This window comes from Bombina bombina, chromosome 1 (assembly GCF_027579735.1).
Source record: "Bombina bombina isolate aBomBom1 chromosome 1, aBomBom1.pri, whole genome shotgun sequence".
NCBI lineage: Eukaryota > Metazoa > Chordata > Amphibia > Anura > Bombinatoridae > Bombina > Bombina bombina.
In genome coordinates this window covers 67,706,494-67,729,600 of record NC_069499.1, presented here as the reverse complement: position 1 = coordinate 67,729,600, position 23,107 = coordinate 67,706,494, and the positions used below count along the sequence as shown (strand labels likewise).

At 40.4% G+C, this 23,107-nt stretch overlaps 1 protein-coding gene across 2 annotated transcripts in view; it reads right to left on the bottom strand.

Moving 5' to 3' along the window:
• Positions 1-23,107, bottom strand: part of MOK (MOK protein kinase) — a 281,854-nt gene that overhangs the window by 77,262 nt on the left and 181,485 nt on the right. For both annotated transcript variants that reach the window (XM_053697435.1, XM_053697436.1), the window contains exon 7: positions 6,390-6,568. In XM_053697435.1, the coding sequence (XP_053553410.1) occupies positions 6,390-6,568 (179 nt within the window). The remainder of the gene's footprint in view (positions 1-6,389; positions 6,569-23,107) is intronic.

Below are 23,107 nucleotides of genomic sequence, written 5' to 3'. Positions count from 1 at the left end.
ATGACTGACTGAATCTCAGATATTTTTAGTCCGACTCCTGCCGACCCCTGTGCTGAGCCTGTCCTGAGTGTAAGTTACTAGTAAAGTATTGGCACTACTGCAGCTGAGCTAGCTAGTAATCTAACTTCCCTCACGCTGACCAGTGACCAGTCTCCCTCCTAGGCTCAGTCTGACAGCTCACGACTGAGTACTGACCTGCTGTCACTGACTCTTTATAGGCACCTATCAATGACATGCCCCTAATTTTGAAGAGCACGGGCGGCATAGACTGCTAAGACTGCATGAAGACTGCATGCTGTGGATCATGTGGGCACGGCCACCCAACCCCAACCCAGTTGCAGTTAAAAAAAAAAGTGGTGTGTGTGCAATAAAAAATTACACTTGCGCTGCCCGCACGGTCTGATAACCCTCAAAACGGGACAAAATGACTATTAATAAAGAAAAGACGGGACAGGGGAAAAAACATAAAATAACGGTACTGTCCCTTTCAAAACGGGACATATGGTCAGCCTAACCAAAGGGAATAATTGTGACTGAAGGTTTTGACAAGCTGATATCAATGTTAAAACTTCTCTTGTCTGACAAGGACAGAGTCATAGACACTGAATCTATCTAGAAACCTAAAAAGGTTACCCTTGTCTGAGGAATCAATGAACTGAATGGTAAATTGATCCTCCAACCATGAACTTGAAGAAACAACACAAGTATGAGATTCTTCGAAAATGAGAAGACTGAGCAAGTACCAAGATATCGTCCAAATAAGGAAATACCAAAACCCTGTTCTCTGATTACAGAAAGAAGGGCACCGAGAACCTTTGAAAAAATTCTTGGAACTGAGGCTAGGCCAAACGGTAGAGCCACAAAACTGGTAATGCTTGTCTAAAAAGAGAATCTCAGACACTAAAAGTGATCTGGATGAATCGGAATATGCAGATACACATCCTGTAAATCTATTGTAGACATATAATGCCCTTGCTAAACAAAAGGCAGGATAGTCCTACAGTAACCATCTTGAATGTTGGTATCCTAACATAACGATTCAATAATGATAGATCCGGAACTGGTCTGAAGGAATTGACCTTCTTTGGTACAATGAAGAGATAAAATAAAACCCCAGCCCCTGTTCCAGAACTGGAACTGGCATAATCACTCCAGCCAACTCTAGATCTGAAATACATTTCAGAAATGCTGAGCCTTTGCTGTGTTACCTGGGACACGGGAAAGAAAAAAATCTCTTAGCAGGAGGCCTTAACTTGAAGCCAATTCTGTACCTTTCTGAAACAATGTTCTGAAACCAGAGATTGAGAACGGAATTGATCCAAATTTCTTTGAAGAAAACGTAATCTGCCCCATACCAGCTGAGCTGGAATAAAGGCCGCACCTTCATAGGTACTTAGGAGCTGGCTATAGGTTTCTATAAGGCTTGGATATATTCCAAACTGGAAATAGATTCCAAACTGATACCGCTCCTGAGGATGAAGGATCAGGCTTTTGTTCCTTGTTGCGAGGAAAGGAACGAAAATGATTATTTACCCTGGAAAGAAAGGGAAAGCAAAGTTAATTTAGAAGACATATCAGCATTTCAAGTTTAATCCATAAAGCTTTTCTAGCTAAAATAGCTAGAGACATATACCTGATATCAACTCTAATGATATCAAAAGATGGTATCACCAATAAAATTATTAGCATGTTATAGAATAATAATAATGCTATAAAATTATGATCTGTTACTTGTTGCGCTAAAGCTTCTAACCAAAAAGTTGAAGCTGCAGCAACATCCGCTAAAAATATAGCAGGTCTAAGAAGATTACCTGAACATAAGTAAGCTTTTCTTAGAAAAGATTCAATTTTCCTATCTAAAGGATCCTTAAAAGAAGTACTATCTGCCGTAGGAATAGTAGTACATTAGCAGGAGTAGAGACAGCCCCATAACCTTAGGGATTTTTGTCCCAAAAAACTCTAATCTGTCAGATGGCACAGGATATAATTGCTTAAACGTCTAGAAGGAATAAATAAATTACCCAAATTATTCCATTCCCTGGAAATTACTTCAGAAATAGCATCAGGGAGATTAAACACTTCTGGAATAACTACAGGAGATTTAAAACCTATTTAAACGTTTACATTTAGTATCAAGAGGACCAGAATCCTCTATTTCTAATGCAAATAATACTTCTTTAAGTAAAGAACGAATAAATTCCATCTAACAAATACAGAGATTTATCAGCATCAACCTCTGAGACAGAAACCTCTGAACCAGAAGAACCATTATCAGTATCAGAATGATGATGTTCATTTAAAAATTCATCTGAAAAAAGAGAAGTTTTAAAAGACTTTTATGTATACTAGAAGGAGAAATAACAGACATAGCCTTCTTAATGGATTTAAAAAAATAAAATCTCTTATGTTATCAGGAACACTCTGAAAATTAGATGTTGACGGAACAGCAACAGGTAATGTAACAGTACTAAAGGAAATTTTATCTGCATTAATAAGTTTGACATGACATGCAATACAAACAACAGCTGGAGAAACAGATACCAAAAGTTTATAGCAGATACACTTAGCTTGGTAGCTCCAGCACTGGGCAGTGATTTTCCTGAAGTATCTTCTGACTCAGTTGCAACGTGGAACATCTTGCAATATGTAAAAGAAAAAAACAACATATAAAGCAAAATTGATCAAATTCCTTAAATGACAGTTTCAGGAATGGGAAAAAAATGCCAGTGAACAAGCTTCTAGCAACCAGAAGCAATAAATAATGAGACTTAAATAATGTGGAGACAAAAATGACGCCCATATTTTTTAGCGCCAAAAAAGACGCCCACATTATTTGGCGCCTAAATGCTTTTGGCGCCAAAAATGACGCCACATCCGGAACGCCGACATCTTTGACGCAAAAAAACGTCAAAAAATGACGCAACTTCCGGCGACACGTATGACGCCGGAAACAGAAAAAAAATTTTGCGCCAAAAAAGTCCGCGCCAAGAATGACGCAATAAAATGAAGCATTTTCTGCCCCCGCGAGCCTAACAGCCCACAGGGAAAAAGTCAAAATTTTTTAAGGTAAGAAAAAATGATTGAAACAAATGCATTTATCCCAAATATGAAACTGACTGTCTGAAAAATAAGGAAAGTTGAACATTCTGAGTCAAGGCAAATAAATGTTTGAATACATATATTTAGAACTTTATAAACAAAGTGCCCAACCATAGCTTAGAGTGTCACAGAAAATAAGATTTACTTACCCCAGGACACTCATCTACATGTTTGTAGAAAGCCAAACCAGTACTGAAACGAGAATCAGCAGAGGTAATGGTATATATAAGAGTATATCGTCGATCTGAAAAGGGAGGTAAGAGATGAATCTCTACGACCGATAACAGAGAACCTATGAAATAGACCCCGTAGAAGGAGATCACTGCATTCAAATAGGCAATACTCTCCTCACATCCCTCTGACATTCACTGCACGCTGAGAGGAAAACCGGGCTCCAACTTGCTGCGGAGCGCATATCAACGTAGAATCTAGCACAAACTTACTTCACCACCTCCATCGGAGGCAAAGTTTGTAAAACTGAATTGTGGGTGTGGTGAGGGGTGTATTTATAGGCATTTTAAGGTTTGGGAAACTTTGCCCCTCCTGGTAGGAATGTATATCCCATACGTCACTAGCTCATGGACTCTTGCTAATTACATGAAAGAAATGCTGATTCCAAAATATTGGAAGTCACGGACAACCCCTACAGTTGCGGAGTGGAGCCAACAAGTTCGCACCCTCTTGCAACTGGAAAGATATCATCACCTCCAACAGGGAACTGCAGACATACATGATCTTATGCTACAGATATGGAAAGAAAGTCATAGCAATCACCAGTGATATCTTCAACCAGATTGTAAATATAGGTGAAGGATTTGGGACAGCTAACGTAAGATATAATTACACGCCTAGATAGAAACACGCGGCTCCCAACTTACATACAGCTCAGCTGGGGATATGGGAAGTTACTTACATGCTCACACATGGCGAACCGCGGCACCGTGACATGGTGAGAATCAACGTTTATTTTCATTGTTTATCACTCTTAAGAGACACTCACACTGTATTCCGGAGTGACCTGACTTCTTACAAGACGTTTTCTCCTTTTTTTTTGTTTACTATTACTGATTACAATTGAAAGGCCATAGAGCCTTGATGGACACGAAAAGACTCTTGATCATTTGATCATAACTTGCTTACCAAAAAAAAATAATAACCTGAAAATTGAAAAATATGTTGCTTTCAATGCTTTATACACCATGTGAATTTTTTCTTTTTTCAATAAAAATATTCTTTAAAAAAAAAAAAAAAATCATGAAAAACAGCGAGCAATAGAGGAAGAGGGTAAAATAACAAATTTTTTTGCACCAAGAATGACGCATTACGCAAAAGGAAGTTAAACAATTGTCTGGCGCAAAACTAACACCAAGAAATTACACAACTCGCGTCATAACAAACCTAACGTCATACCAAGATAACTAGCGTCAACAAAGACGCAGGAAATGACGAAATTTATGCCATCAAATGTGTAACTTCGCGGCAAAAAAAATTTGCAGCCAAGAATGACGCAATAAATAACAGCATTTTGCGTCCTCACAAGCCTAGATTTGCCAGGGAAAAAAATTGAGAAACAAGTCATATTAGAAAAAGACTGAACCCCAGGTAAGAAAAAAAGTTTAAAGGGACACTGAATCCAAAATTTTTCTTTTGTGATTCAGATAGAGCATGACATTTTAAGAAACTTTCTAATTTACTCCTATTATAAAATTTTCTTCATTCTCTTGGTATCTTTATTTGAAATGCAAGAATGTAAGTTTAGATGCTGGCCCATTTTTGGTGAACAACCTGTGTTGTTCTTGCTGATTGGTGGATAAATTCATCCACCAATAAAAAAGTGCTGTCCAGAGCACTGAACCAAAAAAAAAGCTTAGATGCCTTCTTTTTCAAATAAAGATAGTAAGAGAACGAAGAAAAATTGATAATAGGAGTAAATTAGAAAGTTGCTTAAAATTGCTACTTTATCTGAATCACAAAAGAAAAAAATTTGGGTTCAGTGTCCCTTTAAATAAACTTGCCAAACATTATTCCTATACTGAAACTGTTTAGACTGCAAAAGGGAAATATACATAGACCTGACTCATGGCAAATATAAGTAAAAAAACATATATTTAAAACTTCATATTAATACATAAAGCGCCAAACCATAGCCGAGTGTGTCTTAAATAATGATACATACTTACCAAAAGACACCCATCCACATATTGCAGATAGCCAAACCAGTACTGAAAACTAACAACAGAGGTAATGGTATATAAGAGTATATCGTCGATCTGAAAAGAGAGGTATGAGATGAATCCCTACGACTGATAACAAAGAACCCTTGAAATTTCCTGTGAGAGAAACCATAAAATCAATAGGCGATACTCTCTTCACATCCCTCTGACAAACACTGTACTCTGAGAGGAATTGGGCTTCAGAAAACTTAGAAGCGCTTATCATAGAAGAAAATCATAAAAACTAAGCACAAACTTACTTCACCACCTCAATAGGAGGCAAAGTTTGTAAAACTGAATTGTGGGTGTATTTATAGGCATTTTGAGGTTTGGCAAACTTTGCCCCCTCCTGGTAGGAATGTATATCCCATACGTCACTAGCTCATGGACTCTTGCCAATTACATGAAAGAAAGAGGGGAGAGAGAGCAAAAGTGAGGGGGGAGAGAGAGAGAGAGAAAGAGAGAGCGCAAGAGAGGGGGAGGGGGGAGAGAGAGCAAAAGAGAGGGGGGAGAAAGAGAAGGGGAAGATAGAGAGAACGAGCGAGCAAAAGAGGGTGGAGAGAGAGCAAGAGATGGGGAGAAAGAGAGTGCAAAAGAGAGGGGGAGAAAGAGAGAGCAAAAGAGAAGGGGGGAGAAAGCAAAAGAGAGGGGGAGAGCAAAAGAGAGGGGGAGAGCAAAAGAAAGGGCGAGAGAGAGAGAGCAAAAGAGAGGGGGGAGAGGGAGTGAGCAAGGGGTGGGACCCGCTGTACTGCAAAAAAATGGCCTGTGTACACGGGCTTTAGGACTAGTATACTATAAAATAAAGAGATGTTACCATGAATTTTTAGCATTTTTGCTATCACTCGTAAACAGAAATTGTTTATTTTTTTATTAATCAAATGAAAACTATATATATTTTTTAAAGTAGAGAACTCAAGGTATTGCTCTTGCCCCATTATGTTATATTTGATTTACCCTCCCGCACAATGATCCCTCCCAAACAGCTCTGTCCCCTTCTACACACACTGCTCACCACCATCTTTATTTAAAATATTCCACACCGATTTTCTGAGATTATTCTGTAATCATAAACTGTACCTTGAGATTTCAAAGAAGACACATCCAGCACTCCATATGTCCATTTTATAGGTATAATACCCATCTGTGAGAAGGCACTCTGGAGCACGATACCATCTTGTTGAAATATACTCTGTGTACGGCTGTTTGGAAAATACACTGCGACATGAACCGAAGTCTCCAAGTTTTAGAATGTCTTGCTGCAAAAATGAGAACAATAATACTGTAAATAAGCTATTTGCTGGAAAAAGGGTTAAATCTTTAAATTGCGGATGGTTTTGAAAAAAATATATAATTATCCTCATGTAGCAGTATACATATAATAATATTCAGCCTTTTTTTCCACCCAAACATTAAAGGCTGTCTAAAAGTTATGATATAGTATGTGGGATAAAGAAAAAAAAACAATTAAGGGTTCAATTTTAGAAGAGTTGAAGAGTCAAGAGTACAAATAAAAACTAAATGTATGCTTACCTAATAAATTAATTTCTTTCATGATTGTGAGAGTCCATGAGTATTCTTCTCCTGACCACAAGGAGGAGACAAGACAACCTAACCCACCAGAGCTTTACATTTATCCTACTTCCCAGGATCCACGTAACAGGCAAAGCTGAAGAGGTCTCATGTGAAACAGTGCAAAAGTAATAGTGTCTGGTGCTGCGTTCATCAGACCTTACACTTTCATGCATTGAACTATTGTAGGACTAGAAAGAGATGGAAGGAATACACAAGCTGTATGAAGCTTTAATCTTCTATAATTTAATTAAGAAAGTCTCATAGAAACTGACTACTAGGAAAGAGACCCTGGTTTGAGAAGAATTAGAACTTGGAACTTTGATTCTCCAACCAAGCTTGTGAAGAAACAACAAGTTTGTTTGTATGAGATAAAGCTAAATGTAAAGATGGAGTCTGAAGATATAGTCCAGGTATGGAGCCACCAAAAATACCTTGAGTCCTTATTAAAGACAGGAGTGTTCCCAGAACTTTGCTAAAACCTCTGAGAGCAATAGCTAGACGAAATAGAAGAGCAACAAATTGAAAGTGTTTGTCCTGGAAGGCAAAACCTTAGAAACTGCTCAAGGTAAGCATCTTTCAAAACTATCGTGAACATATATTGTCCCTATTGAACAAGAGGGAGAATAGTCCAAATGGTTTCCATCTTGAAAAGTAGGAAGCCTGAGAAACTTGTTCAGAGTTTTTGAAATCTGAAATAGACAAATAGACAAAGTTCCCTCTTTCTTGGGAACAATAAAAAGGTTTGAGTAGAAACCCTGACCTTGTTCCAACACAGGTACAGGAACGATCACTCCCATGAGTTCAAAATTGAAGGAAGGCATTTGCCTTTACAGGGCCCTTTGGAGCATGAGACAGGAGAAACCTTTCTCATGGAGGTCTTAACTTGAAGCTTATTCTGTACCCCAGGGAAATGTATATTAAGAATTTAAGGATACTGAACAGACTAAGACTAGGCATACTGAATAAGACATAATTTGCCCTCTACCAGAAGAGGATCTGGATTGGGCCGCACTTTCATTCAGATTTAAAAGACAGAGAAGGATTTTTTGACTGGCCTTGTTCCAATTGGAATTTGACTTCCAAGAAGATCTGGAAGATTCCTGTTTCTGTGACAAGGAAGATGGTATTTGGTTCCTTGATTGAAGAAAGGAATGAAAAAACTTCTCACTGCTCTTTTCACTGTTTTAAAATTAAGTTCAATTGAGAGACTTTTCTCCTTGAGGTTTAGAGTCATATAGAGTGCATAAACCTCCTTTAAAAGAGTGTGAAGATGTTCCAGCTTGAAAAGAGGAGGATTCAGTATCTTGACCAGTAATTGACTCTTAAACATTTGAAAATATTTCACCTTCAGAAGATACATCTGAAGAATCAGAATCAATAAGTGAATCTTTAGCTGACCAGATCCTTTGAGATTCAGAGTTGCTAGATAACTTGACTGTAGGTTGAGTGTCAGAGACAGTCCTTAGTGCTTACTTGGAGGAGTCACCAACCTTTCTGAAACTGTAGAATGCACAACATCTTTAAATCTTGGAGCAAAATTTGAGTACAGCGTAGAGAGAGGGAAGGCAGATACCCTTAAAAGCAAGAGCAACAGTAGGATGGTTTGCACACATAAACAGATCCAAACAAGTATTGCAAAGCTGAGCTTGATGATTTACAAATACATGTTAGCAATAAACAGATTTAAATTGGGTATATAAAAGATCTACCTTTTAAAGGATTTTAAGACAAATAGGATGGAACAGTTCCAGTATGCTTCATCTTTACAGACAGAAAAATTAACAGAAAATACCACTGAGAATTATGAAAACATAAAATAACAAAATGTACGCTTACCTGATAAATGAATTTATTTCATGGTGGTGAGAAGTCCACAAGCCATTACGCCTGGAATTCAACTCCGGGTCACTAGGAGGAGGCAAAGATTCCAAAAGCTTTAAGAACACTTAATCCCTATAACCTCTCTAGTCTGATGTATAGCCAAGAAAGGAGAAGTAGAAAAGTAGGAAATGACAAAGCAGGGAAAAAAAAGAGGTGCAAACTAAAATTATTACTTATTATTTAAAGGGCCTCTGTTCAGTATGCTTTGCCTTTGCGTTGTCTCAGACCTGTTTGTGAGAGTTCTTGTGTATTACCTGGCTGCCTGACGTCCTTCCTGGTTCCTGATCCCTGGCTTGTTCTTGACTCTGCTGTTTTCCTTGTTCCTGATTCCGGCTCGTCTGACTATTCGCTTTGGCTCCTGACTCGGCTCGTCTGACTACCAGCTCTGGTTTTGACTCCTGGCTTGTTATTTGACTTGTGGACTTTTTATTATTTTTTGCTATTAATAAAGGTGTGATTATTTTTGCACTTCTCGTCTCAGTCTGATTCCTGGCACCCTGACACTTACCCCTCCACACAGATGAGGGAGAATAGGTAGATGTACTGCAGCTTTAGGTCAACACCAGAAGCGCTATCTGAACAGAGAAGACAGGCAAAGGATTAAATACTGTGCTCCCATACAGAAATATCTTCATTACAAATATGCATAACTGCAGAAAGTGTGCTAAGCTGGCACGGGAATGTGGCTCAGTAGCGCGGGTCGGAAAAAATAGTTGTGTAGTAGCAGCCGGTGACGCAATTTAACTTAAGGGAGTCCATTAACTAAACACTGAGCACATGCACATAGCACTGTTAAAATAACACAAAATGCCAACAGTAAAAATTCAACAATACATATATAGATTAATAAAAATGAAATATGCAACAAAAAACATAATTTATGCTTACCTGATAAATTTATTTCTCTTGTGGTGTATCCAGTCCACGGATCATCCATTACTTGTGGGATTGTAGTTTAAATTAAAATTTAGACCTGCCTTAAAAGGACAGGGCGGGCCGTGGACTGGATACACCACAAGAGAAATAAATTTATCAGGTAAGCATAAATTATGTTTTCTCTTGTAAGGTGTATCCAGTCCACGGATCATCCATTACTTGTGGGATACCAATACCAAAGCTAAAGTACACGGATGAAGGGAGGGACAAGGCAGGCTTAAATGGAAGGAACCACTGCCTGTAGAACCTTTCTCCCAAAAAAAGCCTCCGAAGAAGCAAAAGTATCAAATTTGTAAAATTTTGAAAAGGTATGAAGCGAAGACCAAGTCGCCGCCTTGTAAATCTGTTCAAAAGAAGCCTCATTTTTAAAGGCCCAGGTGGAAGCCAAAGCTCTAGTAGAATGAGCTGTAATCCTTTCAGGGGGCTGCTGTCCAGCAGTCTCATAGGCTAAGCGTATTACGCTCCGAAGCCAAAAAGAAAGAGAGGTTGCCGAAGCTTTTTGACCTCTCCTCTGTCCAGAGTAAACAACAAACAGTGTAGATGTTTGGCGAAAATCTTTAGTAGCTTGTAAGTAAAACTTCAAAGCACGGACCACGTCCAGATTATGTAAAAGACATTCCTTCTTTGAAGAAGGATTAAGACACAATGATGGAACAAAAATCTCTTGATTGATATTCTTGTTAGAAACTACCTTAGGTAAAAACCCAGGTTTTGTACGCAGAACTACTTTATCTGAATGGAAAATCAGATAAGGAGAATCACATTGTAAGGCAGATAACTCAGAGACTCTCCGAGCCTAGGAAATAGCCATCAAAAACAGAACTTTCCAAGATAAAAGTTTAATATCAATGGAATGAAGGGGTTCAAACGGAACCCCTTGAATAACTTTAAGAACCAAATTTAAGCTCCATGGGGGAGCAACAGGTTTAAACACAGGCTTAATTCTAACCAAAGCCTGAGAAAAAGTTTGAACGTCTGGAACTTCTGCCAGACGCTTGTGCAAAAGAATAGACAGAGCAGAAATCTGTCCCTTTAAAGAACTAGCTGATAATCCTTTTTACAAACCCTCTTGGAGAAAGGACAATATCCTAGGAATCCTAACCTTACTCCATGAGTAATTCTTGGATTCACACCAATAAAGGTATTTACGCCATATCTTATGGTAGGTTTTCCTGGTAACAGGCTTTCGTGCCTGTATAAGGGTATCAATGACTGACTCGGAGAAGCCACGCTTTGATAAAATCAAGCGTTCAATCACCATGCAGTCAGTCTCAGAGAAATTAGATTCGGATGATTGAAAGGACCTTGTAGTAGAAGGTCTTGTCTCAGAGGCAGGGTCCATGGTGGAAAGGATGACAGGTCCACTAGGTCTGCATCCCAGGTCCTGCGTGGCCACGCAGGCGCTATCAATATCACCGATGCTCTCTCCTGTTTGACTTTGGCAATCAGTCGAGGGAGCAGAGGAAACGGTGGAAACACATAAGCCAGGTTGAAGAACCAAGGCGCTGCTAGAGCATCTATCAGTGCCGCTTCTGGGTCCCTGGACCTGGATCCGTAACAAGGAAGCTTGGCGTTCTGGCGAGACGCCATGAGATCAAGTTCTGGTTTGCCCCAACGATGAACCAATTGAGCAAACACCTCCGGATGGAGTTCCCACTCCCCCGGATGAAAAGTCTGACGACTTAGAAAATCCGCCTCCCAGTTCTCTACACCTGGGATATGGATTGCTGATAGGTGGCAAGAGTGAGTCTCTGCCCAGCGAATTATCTTGGAGATTTCCAGCATCGCTAGGGAACTCCTGGTTCCCCCTTGATGGTTGATGTAAGCCACAGTCGTGATCCTGTCGGACTGAAATCTGATGAACCTCAGGGTTGCTAACTGAGGCCAAGCTAGAAGAGCATTGAATATTGCTCTTAACTCCAGAATATTTATTGGGAGGAGTTTCTCCTCCTGAGTCCACTATCCCTGAGCCTTCAGGGAATTCCAGACTGCACCCCAACCTAGGAGGCTGGCATCTGTTGTTACAATTGTCCAATCTGGCCTGCGAAAGGTCATACCTTTGGACAGATGGACTCTGAGATGTAGGCGCGTAAATGGCACTATGTCCATCGCCGCTACCATTAAGCCGATTACTTCCATACACTGAGCCACCGAAGGGCGCGGAATAGAATGAAGAATACGGCAAGATTTTAGAAGCTTTGCTAACCTGGACTCTGTCAGGTAAATTTTCATTTCTACAGAATCTATCAGAGTCCCTAGAAAGGAGACTCTTGTGAGTGGGGATAGAGAACTCTTTTCCTCGTTCACCTTCCACCCATGTGACCTTAGAAATGCCAGAACTATGTCCGTATGTGACTTGGCAATCTGAAAGCTTGACGCCTGTATCAGGATGTCGTCCAGATAAGGGGCCACTGATATACCTCGCGGTCTTAGAACCGCCAGAAGCGATCCCAGAACCTTTGTAAAGATTCTTGGAGTTGTAGCTAACCCGAAGGGAAGAGCCACAAATTGGTAATGCCTGTCCAGAAAGGCAAACCTTAGGAACCGATGATGATCTTTGTGAATCAGTATGTGAAGGTAAGCATCCTTCAAATCCACTGTGGTCATGTATTGACCCTCCTGGATCATAGGTAGGATGGTCTGAATAGTTTCCATTTTGAACGATGGAACTCTGAGGAATTTGTTTAAGATCTTTAGATCCAAAATGGGTCTGAAGGTTCCCTCTTTTTTGGGAACCACAAACAGATTTGAATAAAAACCCTGTCCCTGTTCCATCTGTGGAACTGGACAGATCACTCCCATAATTAGGAGGTCTTGCACACAGTGTAAGAATGCCTCTTTCTTTATCTGGTTTACAGATAATCTCGAAAGGTGAAATCTCCCTTGAGGGGGGGAAGCTTTGAAGTCCAGAAGATATCCCTGAGATATGATCTCCAACGCCCAGGGATCCTGAACATCTCTTGCCCACGCCTGGGTGAAGAGAGAAGTCTGCCCCCTACTAGATCCGTTACCGGATAGGGGGCCGTTCCTTCATGCTGTCTTAGAGGCAGCAGCAGGCTTTCTGGCCTGCTTGCCCTTGTACCAGGACTGGTTAGGTTTCCAGCCCGGCTTGGATTGAGCAAAAGTTCCCTCTTGTCTTGTAGCAGAGGAAGTTGATGCTGCACCTGCCTTGAAGTTTCGAAAGGCACGAAAATTAGACTGTTTGGCCTTTGATTTGGCCCTGTCCTGAGGAAGGGTATGACCCTTACCTCCAGTAATGTCAGCAATAATTTCCTTCAAACCAGGCCCGAATAGGGTCTGCCCCTTGAAGAGAATGTTAAGTAATTTAGACTTTGAAGTCACGTCAGCTGACCAAGATTAAAGCCATAGCGCGCCCTACGCGCCTGGATGGCGAATCTAGAATTCTTAGCCGTTAGTTTAGTCAAATGAACAATGGCATCAGAAACAAAAGAATTAGCTAGCTTAAGTGTTTTAAGCTTGTCAAGTATTTCAGTCAATGGAGTAGCTGTCTGAAAGGCCTCTTCCAGAGACTCAAACCAGAACGCCGCAGCAGCAGTGACAGGCGCAATGCATGCAAGGGGCTGCAGGATAAAACCTTGTTGAATAAACATTTTCTTAAGGTAACCTTCTAATTTTTTATCCATTGGATCTGAAAAAGCACAACTGTCCTCGACAGGGATAGTGGTACGCTTTGCTAAAGTAGAAACTTCTCCCTCCACCTTAGGGACCGTCTGCCATAAGTCCCGTGTGGTGGCGTCTATTGGAAACATTTTTCTAAAAATAGGAGGGGGGGGAAACGGCACACCGGGTCTATCCCACTCCTTATTAATAATTTCTTTAAACCTTTTAGGTATTGGAAAAACATCAGTACACACAGGCACTGCATAGTATTTATCCAGTCTACACAATTTCTCTGGCACTGCAATTGTGTCACAGTCATTCAGAGCAGCTAACACCTCCCCAAGCAATACACGGAGGTTCTCAAGCTTAAATTTAAAAGTAGAAATATCTGAATCAGGTTTCCCCGAATCAGAAATGTCACCCACAGACTGAAGCTCTCCTTCCTCAGCTTCTGCATATTGTGACGCAGTATCAGACATGGGCCTTAAAGCATCTGCGCGCTCTGTACTACGTCTAACCCCAGAGCTATCGCGCTTCACTCTGAATTCAGGCAGTCTGGCTAATACCGCTGACAGGGTATTATCCATGATTGCCGCCATGTCCTGCAAAGTAATAGCTATGGGCGTCTTTGATGTACTTGGCGCCATTTTAGCGTGAGTCCCTTGAGCGGGAGTCAAAGGGTCTGACACGTGGGGAGAGTTAGTCGGCATAACTTCCCCCTCGCCAGAAACCTCTGGTGATAATTTTTTTTTTTTTTTAAAGACAAAAGCTGATCTTTATTGTTTAAAGTGAAGTCAATACATTTAGTACACATTCTCATATGGGGTTCCACCATGGCTTTTAAACATAATGAACAAGGAGTTTCCTCTATGTCAGACATGTTTATGCAGACTAGCAATGAGACTAGCAAGCTTGGAAAACACTTTAAATCAAGTTAAACAAGCAATATAAAAAACGTTACTGTGCCTTTAAGAGAAAAAAATCTTGCTAAAATTTGAAATAACAGTGAAAAAAGGCAGTTAAACTAACAAAATTTTTACAGTGTATGTAACAAGTTAGCAGAGCATTGCACCCACTTGCAAATGGATGATTAACCCCTTAATACAAAAAACGGATTAACAAAATGAAAAAAAAAACGTTTTTAAACAGTCACAACAACTGCCACAGCTCCACTGTGGCTTTACCTTCCTCAATACACGACTTTTGAAGCCTTTTGAGCCCTTCAGAGATGTCCTATAGCATGCAGGGGACTGCTGAGGGAAGCTGAATGTCTCTGTCTGTAATTTTAACTGCGCAAAAAAGCGCTAAAATAGGCCCCTCCCACTCATATTACAACAGTGGAAAGCCTCAGGAAACTGTTTCTAGGCAAAAATCAAGCCAGCCATGTGGAAAAAACTAGGCCCCAATAAGATTTATCACCAAAGCATATATAAAAACGATTTAAACATGCCAGCAAACGTTTTATATTGCACATTAATCAGAGTATATACCTCTGATAGCAAGCCTGATACTAGTCGCTATTAAATCACTGTATTTAGGCTTAACTTACATTAAACCGGTATCAGCAGCATTTTCTAGCAAATTTCATCCCTAGAAAAACTTAAAACTGCACATACCTTATTGCAGGATACCCTGCACGCCATTCTCCCTCTGAAGTTACCTCACTCCTCAGACATATGTGAGAACAGCAGTGGATCTTAGTTACTTCTGCTAAGATCATAGAAAAACGCAGGCAGATTCTTCTTCTAAATGCTGCCTGAGATAAAATAGTACAACTCCGGTACTATTTAAAAACAAACTTTTGATTGAAGGAAAAACTAACAATATTACACCACTTTCCTCTTACTACCTCCAGCTATGTTGAGAGATGCAAGAGAATGACTGGATATGGCAGTTAGGGGAGGAGCTATATAGCAGCTCTGCTGTGGGTGATCCTCTTGCAACTTCCTGTTGGGAAGGAGAATATCCCAGAAGTAATGGATGATCCGTGGACTGGATACACCTTACAAGAGAAAAGTGTGTTTTCTCAAATGAAAAGGTCTTCACTGCCCCTGAATGTGGTAATATCTGTAATAAGTAACGGTCCCTTTGTTATGCTGTAACATGACAAATGTACTGGCTGATAGCCTGTGGGCTATGTGAGTGCACATTTGCCTTAACTTACTTGACAAGCACCAACTTAACTGTGCTTGTAAGCTTCAGAAATGACTGCTTCCATCCAGTACTGAGCACATTACAGCAGAGGATCCAGTTTGTAGAGTATATCAACAACCCAACAGGAAGAGGGTAAGGGTGTCCCCACAACACCTGTGGCAGGCTTGTGACTAACTCCTTCACTGGGAGTTATTCTGTCACTGCCCGATACTCCAATCCCCCCTCTGTCTCTCAGTAGCAGCATTCTGACAGGAAAAATGGGCCTCAAATGGGACACCTCTCAACAAAGAATCTGGAACACTTCAATTCTTCACCTTCCTCCTGAGAGGCAAAGTTAAGACTAGATTACCAGAGATGCGGGAGTGCTCTTAGCGCTTTAGGAATCTTTGCCTCCTCCTAGTGGCCAGGAGTTGAATCCCAGGAGTAATAGCTTCTGGATTCTCACCACCTTATGAAAGAAATTAAAAATGTATTGATAAATATATACTAAACTTTAGGGTCCTGAGACTGTAAGAACCGAGAAGTAGGAAATTGTTAAGGCAAAACTTAGAACCCTCTTAGCGTATAAACAAGTCCTGTAACCTTACCCACATCTTGCAGGGATAACAGGGGGGGAATAAAATCAAGAGAACGGCCAACAGTATAGAAAAGATTTAACTCAGGAAAAAAACTACAGAATGAGGATGTTAGTGCGGCAGGAAAAAATGTTACCGTCACACTACCAAATAAAATAAAATTCTGAGCAGGAGAAAGGAGAGCGCTCTAACAAGAATCATAAGTGAGACACAATAGCATGGGTCGCTCAATGTAAGTGTGTAGGCAGGAGTGAGCAAGCGGTACAAGAGAGTGCACTCAATAGCGCTAAAACATAAAAGTAAAAAGTATTAACAGCAAAATACAGAAAAAATATAAAACATGGAGCATACTATCTGAATAAGGTGCGTGCAAAATCACTACAAAACACAGTGCTGATAAAATAAAAATAACATAACATGTTCAGGCCCCAATGATCCAACGTGCTATGAGGCAGCAACATATTTAAAAGGGATCCGATGCAATGTTGAGAAATTTTTAAAAAAGCAGACATTGGGGGGCGTGTCCACGCAACGATCCCAAGTGGTCGCACCCTCCTTGAGCTCCGATAGATTAATCTCTTGACCATAATAATAATATTTTGCTCTGTCGGGAGTAGATCATTGCTTTTTGGCCTGTATTTGTGAAATCAGAAGTAGGGAAAGAAGTGGCGCTAAGGACCCCTTATATGCCAAGTACAAAAAGGATCCCTCATACAAAGATCCAGGGGTTAGTGAGGACAGATTAGGCAAGGTAGTACTTGCGCTTGGAAGCCTAAGGGTTAGTGAGTATTGATTTAATAAATTATAATAAATAAATAAATCATAAATATTCTCAATATTTTTATATAAATAAGGACCTTTTGATGCTTATGTCAAGGAAAAAATTATTCATAAAGGGATTATGAGTATTGATTAGATCAATATAAATTACATTAATATATTCTCAGAGGACCCTTTTTAGGTTCGGTATAGGAGATAATGAGTTAATAAATATAAGTTGTACTGGGATAATTCAATATAGCTATTAGCTCATGTGTATTAATCAGTTGTGTGGATCTGTATAACACTTATATGTTAAATTCTTAGATGACTAAAGCTCCCTATCACTTGAGACTAGCTCGATATATAAGCAGGTTGCAAAAGTGTAGGAAAATAGACACTAAACCCAATTTTTTTCTTTAATGATTCAGATAGAGCATGCAATTTTTAGCAACTTTCTAATTTACTCCTCCTATCAATTTCTCTTCATTCTCTTGCTATCTTTATTTAAAAAGCAGGAATTTAAAGCTTAGATGGCAGCACATTTTAGGTTTAGCACTCTGGATAGTGCTTGCTTATTGGTGGATACATTTAGCAAACCAATAAGCAAGCATAACCCAGGTTATCAACCAAAAATGGGCCGGCTCTTAAGCTTTACATTCTTGCTTTTTAAATAAAGATAGCAAGAGAACAAAGACAAATTTATAATAGGAGTAAATTAGAAGGTTGCTTAAAATTGCATGCTCTATCTGTTTAATTAAAGAAAAAAATTGGGTTTAGTATCCCTTTAACAAAGGCAGAGATATTATAAAAGTTTCTACATTGTTTCGGCCCTTATCCAGTTGCCGAGGCCATGGAGGGGAAGAAATACTACACCCTTTTAAACAATATCTCCTAACTTGTCAGAGAAGAAAATAATTATTCCTATGTTTATCTTTACTAGAGGAATATATATTCTCCTACACAATACCACTCACCTTCCCTTGCGTACACTAGATGGCAGTACTAACATACCAGAATGCATAGCTATATCAAAACATTAAAATAAGCAATAGAGACAGGATAACCTCCCCTTCATCCCCTAACTAGCAACTTCATGAAACATTCTTATGGCCGTCCTCCTCCACCCTACTCCTTACTGCAGGGAGTGTTCACCCAATATATAGATGCCACATCTTCAACCTTTCTGAAAACTTATACTTAGATCAATTCAGACTCCTAGTTGTGCCATATAACACTCAAGAGTACACATCTTTATTGTCCGATTGACTTTTCATCCACACTCTCTTCTATGGTGTCCCATACTCCATTGAAACACAACTTTTTATGTTTTATATATATCTTCCTTTACTTATAGTTTGTTATAAACAACCCCTTATTAAGTATTATCTACCACAATGTTGAGGACCTAATAAATCTGGAAGGGGAAAAAATTAGGACTTCCACATGGTACGCATTACTTTGATATACAGACATGACATGTTAACTTGATGTACAGTGTAACAATGGTTTCCTTTTTATTCTGTATATGTCAATTTGAATCCTCAATAAAACTATATATATAAAAAAAAAATGCCGACATCTCTTTTGAAGGCAGTATCGTAGAGAGGCGTTTACTATACATCACAATGGTGGCTATGCTAGTGAAGTATTCCAAAACAGCAATGCAACCAACATTGGCTGTAAAGTAAAGGATCCCGTTTAAATATATAGAACACAACCTAATAAATATAGCTATGTACCCCTAAACCACCATAACCCACCACCGCAAACTAACCCTACACTACTTAACCCCGAACAGCAAATAGCCCACCGCAATAAACTTCCTAACCTATTAACCCCTATACCGTCAATAGCCCACCGCAATAAACTTCTTTAACCCCTATACCGCCAATAGCCCACCAAAAACACCCCCTACACTACTTAACCCCTATACCGCCAATACCCCCTAACCTATTAACCCATATACTGCCACAATCCCAAAAAAAAGATTGCCCTGAAAAGAGCTTTTGGTAGGGCAGTGCCCTAAAGAAATTACAGCTCTTTTGCTGCACACACACAAAAAAAAACCTATTCCAAACCCCTCCCCCCCCCCCCCCACCTAATTTAAAAAAAAAAAGGTTGCCCTGAAAAGGGCACTGCCCTAAAGTGATTTAAGCTCTTTTTGAATTTCACAAAAATATCAAAGCCCTATTATAAAAAAATCCTAAACTAAAATATCCCAAAAGTGAAGAAAAAAAATAAACAATCTAAGTTTAAAAATAAAAAAGTCCACCCCAAAAAAATCCTAATGCTAAACCCCAAAGTTTGTACTCACCAACTTAACTGGTGAGTCTAAATCACTTGAAAGTGACGCAGCATAACTGTAAAAAGCTGACATGAAAATATCACTTGGACATCTCTATGTAAAAAAGGAAGATATTTTACTTAAAAAATGTATTCAGCTCACCAGAGTAAGTGCTCTGTAAAGAGTTATACTTCAGCTGCTGTCCAACTGCAAGTTGGAAAAAAAAAAAAAAAAAGATTTTATAGCAAACTTCCTAAACCCCTTAAGGACCGAGGACGTGCAGGGTACGTCCTCTAAAAAAATACCCTTAACGACCAAGGACGTACCCTGCACGTCCTCGGTCTGGAAAGCAGCTGGAAGCGATCCTGCTCGCTTCCAGCTGCTTTCCGGTTATTGCAGCGATGCCTCGATATCGAGGCATCCTGCAATAACCCTTAGTAGCCATCCGATGCAGAGAGGGCCACTCTGTGGCCCTCTCTACACCGGACATCTATGGCTTTCATCGTTGGTGGGTGGGAGCCTGTGTGGGAGGCGGGTGGCGGCCATCAATGGCCCAGGTGATGTGGAGGGGGGCGGGATCGTGGGCGGGGATGCCCGGGGGCGCGCATAGACGCGCGCATGTGCACAGGGAGGGGGGGGGCGGGCACGTGCACGGGGATGGAGTGGGTGGGAACCGCTACACTACAGAAAAATTTAACTGATTAGTGGGGAAAAATGTTAATAAAAACAAAAAATAAGGGTCATCAGGGGGTGTTGGGTTGCTCTGTGGAGGGAGGGAAGCTACACTAAAGAAAAAAAAAACGGGAGAAAAAAAAAAACAAAACATTTTTTTCTGCAAACTGGGTACTGGCAGACAGCTGCCAGTACCCAAGATGGCCCCCAATAAGGCAGAGGGGGAGGGTTAGAGAGCTCTTTGGGGGGGACCAGGGAGGTTGGGGGCTATGGGGGGATTCTACAAAGCAGCATATGTAAATATGCCAAAAAAAATAAAAAACAAACAAAAAGATGCCTTTTATTTTAGTACTAGCAGACTTTCTGCCAGTACTTAAGATGGCGGGGACAATTGTGGGGTGGGGGAGGGAAGGGAGCTGTTTGGGAGGAATCAGGGGGTGGGATGTGTCAGGTGGGAGGCTGATCTCTACTCTAAAGCTAAAATTAACCCTGCAAGCTCCCTACAAACTACCTAATTAACCCCTTTACTGCTAGCCATAATACATGTGTGATGCGCAGCAGCATTTAGCGGCCTTCTAATTACCAAAAAGCAACGCCAAAGTCATATATGTCTGCTATTTCTGAACAAAGGGGATCCCAGAGAAGCATTTACAACCATTTGTGCCATAATTGCACAAGCTGTTTGTAAATAATTTCAGTGAGAAACCTAAAATTGTGAAAAAAGTAAAGTTTTTTTTTTAATTTGATCGCATTTGGCGGTGAAATGGTTGCATGAAATATACCAAAATGGGCCTAGATCAATACTTGGGGTTCTCTACTACACTTCACTAAAGCTAAAATTATCCCTAAAAGCTCCCTAATTAACCCCTTCACTGCTGGGCATAATACACGTGTGGTGCGCAGTGGCATTTAGCAGCCTTCTAATTACCAAAAAGCAAAGCCAAAGCCATATATGTCTGCTATTTATGAACAAAGGGGATCAAAGAGAAGCATTTACAACCATTTATTCCATAATTGCATAAGTTGTTTGTAAATAATTTCAGTGAGAAACCTAAAGTTTGTGAAAAAAATTGTGAAAAAGTGAACATTTTTTTTTATTTGATCGCATTTGGCGGTGAAATGGTGGCATGAAATATACCAAAATGGGCCTAGATCAATACTTTGGGATGTCTTCTAAAAAAAATATATATACATGTCAAGGGATATTCAGATTCCTGAACGATATCAGTGTCCCAATGTAACTAGCGCTAATTTTGAAAAAAAACAGAATTTATGTTTACCTGATAAATTACTTTCTCCAACGGTGTGTCCGGTCCACGGCGTCATCCTTACTTGTGGGATATTCTCTTCCCCAACAGGAAATGGCAAAGAGCCCAGCAAAGCTGGTCACATGATCCCTCCTAGGCTCCGCCTACCCCAGTCATTCGACCGACGTAAAGGAGGAATATTTGCATAGGAGAAACCATATGATACCGTGGTGACTGTAGTTAAAGAAAATAAATTATCAGACCTGATTAAAAAACCAGGGCGGGCCGTGGGCCGGACACACCGTTGGAGAAAGTAATTTATAAGGTAAACATAAATTCTGTTTTCTCCAACATAGGTGTGTCCGGTCCACGGCGTCATCCTTACTTGTGGGAACCAATACCAAAGCTTTAGGACACGGATGAAGGGAGGGAGCAAATCAGGTCACCTAAATGGAAGGCACCACGGTTTGCAAAACCTTTCTCCCAAAAATAGCCTCAGAAGAAGCAAAAGTATCAAACTTGTAAAATTTGGTAAAAGTGTGCAGTGAAGACCAAGTCGCTGCCCTACATATCTGATCAACAGAAGCCTCGTTCTTGAAGGCCCATGTGGAAGCCACAGCCCTAGTGGAATGAGCTGTGATTCTTTCAGGAGGCTGCCGTCCGGCAGTCTCATAAGCCAATCTGATGATGCTTTTAATCCAAAAAGAGAGAGAGGTAGAAGTTGCTTTTTGACCTCTCCTTTTACCAGAATAAACAACAAACAAGGAAGATGTTTGTCTAAAATCCTTTGTAGCATCTAAATAGAATTTTAGAGCGCGAACAACATCCAAATTGTGCATTTTCGGAAGAAAACCAGGTTTAGTACGTAAAACCACCTTATCTGCATGGAAAACCAGATAAGGAGGAGAACACTGCAGAGCAGATAATTCTGAAACTCTTCTAGCAGAAGAAATTGCAACCAAAAACAAAACTTTCCAAGATAATAACTTAATATCAATGGAATGCAAGGGTTCAAACGGAACCCCCTGAAGAACTGAAAGAACTAAGTTGAGACTCCAAGGAGGAGTCAAAGGTTTGTAAACAGGCTTGATTCTAACCAGAGCCTGAACAAAGGCTTGAACATCTGGCACAGCTGCCAGCTTTTTGTGAAGTAACACAGACAAGGCAGAAATCTGTCCCTTCAAGGAACTTGCCGATAATCCTTTCTCCAATCCTTCTTGAAGAAAGGATAGAATCTTAGGAATCTTTACCTTGTTCCAAGGGAATCCTTTAGATTCACACCAACAGATATATTTTTTCCATATTTTGTGGTAAATTTTTCTAGTTACAGGCTTTCTGGCCTGAACAAGAGTATCAATAACAGAATCTGAGAACCCTCGTTTTGATAAGATCAAGCGTTCAATCTCCAAGCAGTCAGCTGGAGTGAGACCAGATTCGGATGTTTGAACGGACCTTGAACAAGAAGGTCTCGTCTCAAAGGTAGCTTCCATGGTGGAGCCGATGACATATTCACCAGATCTGCATACCAAGTCCTGCGTGGCCACGCAGGAGCTATCAAGATCACCGACGCCCTCTCCTGATTGATCCTGGCTACCAGCCTGGGGATGAGAGGAAACGGCGGGAATACATAAGCTAGTTTGAAGGTCCAAGGTGCTACTAGTGCATCTACTAGAGTCGCCTTGGGATCCCTGGATCTGGACCCGTAGCAAGGAACCTTGAAGTTCTGACGAGAGGCCATCAGATCCATGTCTGGAATGCCCCACAATTGAGTAATTTGGGCAAAGATTTCCGGATGGAGTTCCCACTCCCCCGGATGTAATGTCTGACGACTCAGAAAATCCGCTTCCCAATTTTCCACTCCTGGAATGTGGATTGCAGACAGGTGGCAGGAGTGAGTCTCCGCCCATTGAATGATTTTGGTCACTTCTTCCATCGCCAGGGAACTCCTTGTTCCCCCCTGATGGTTGATGTACGCAACAGTCGTCATGTTGTCTGATTGAAACCGTATGAACTTGGCCTTTGCTAGCTGAGGCCAAGCCTTGAGAGCATTGAATATCGCTCTCAGTTCCAGAATATTTATCGGTAGAAGAG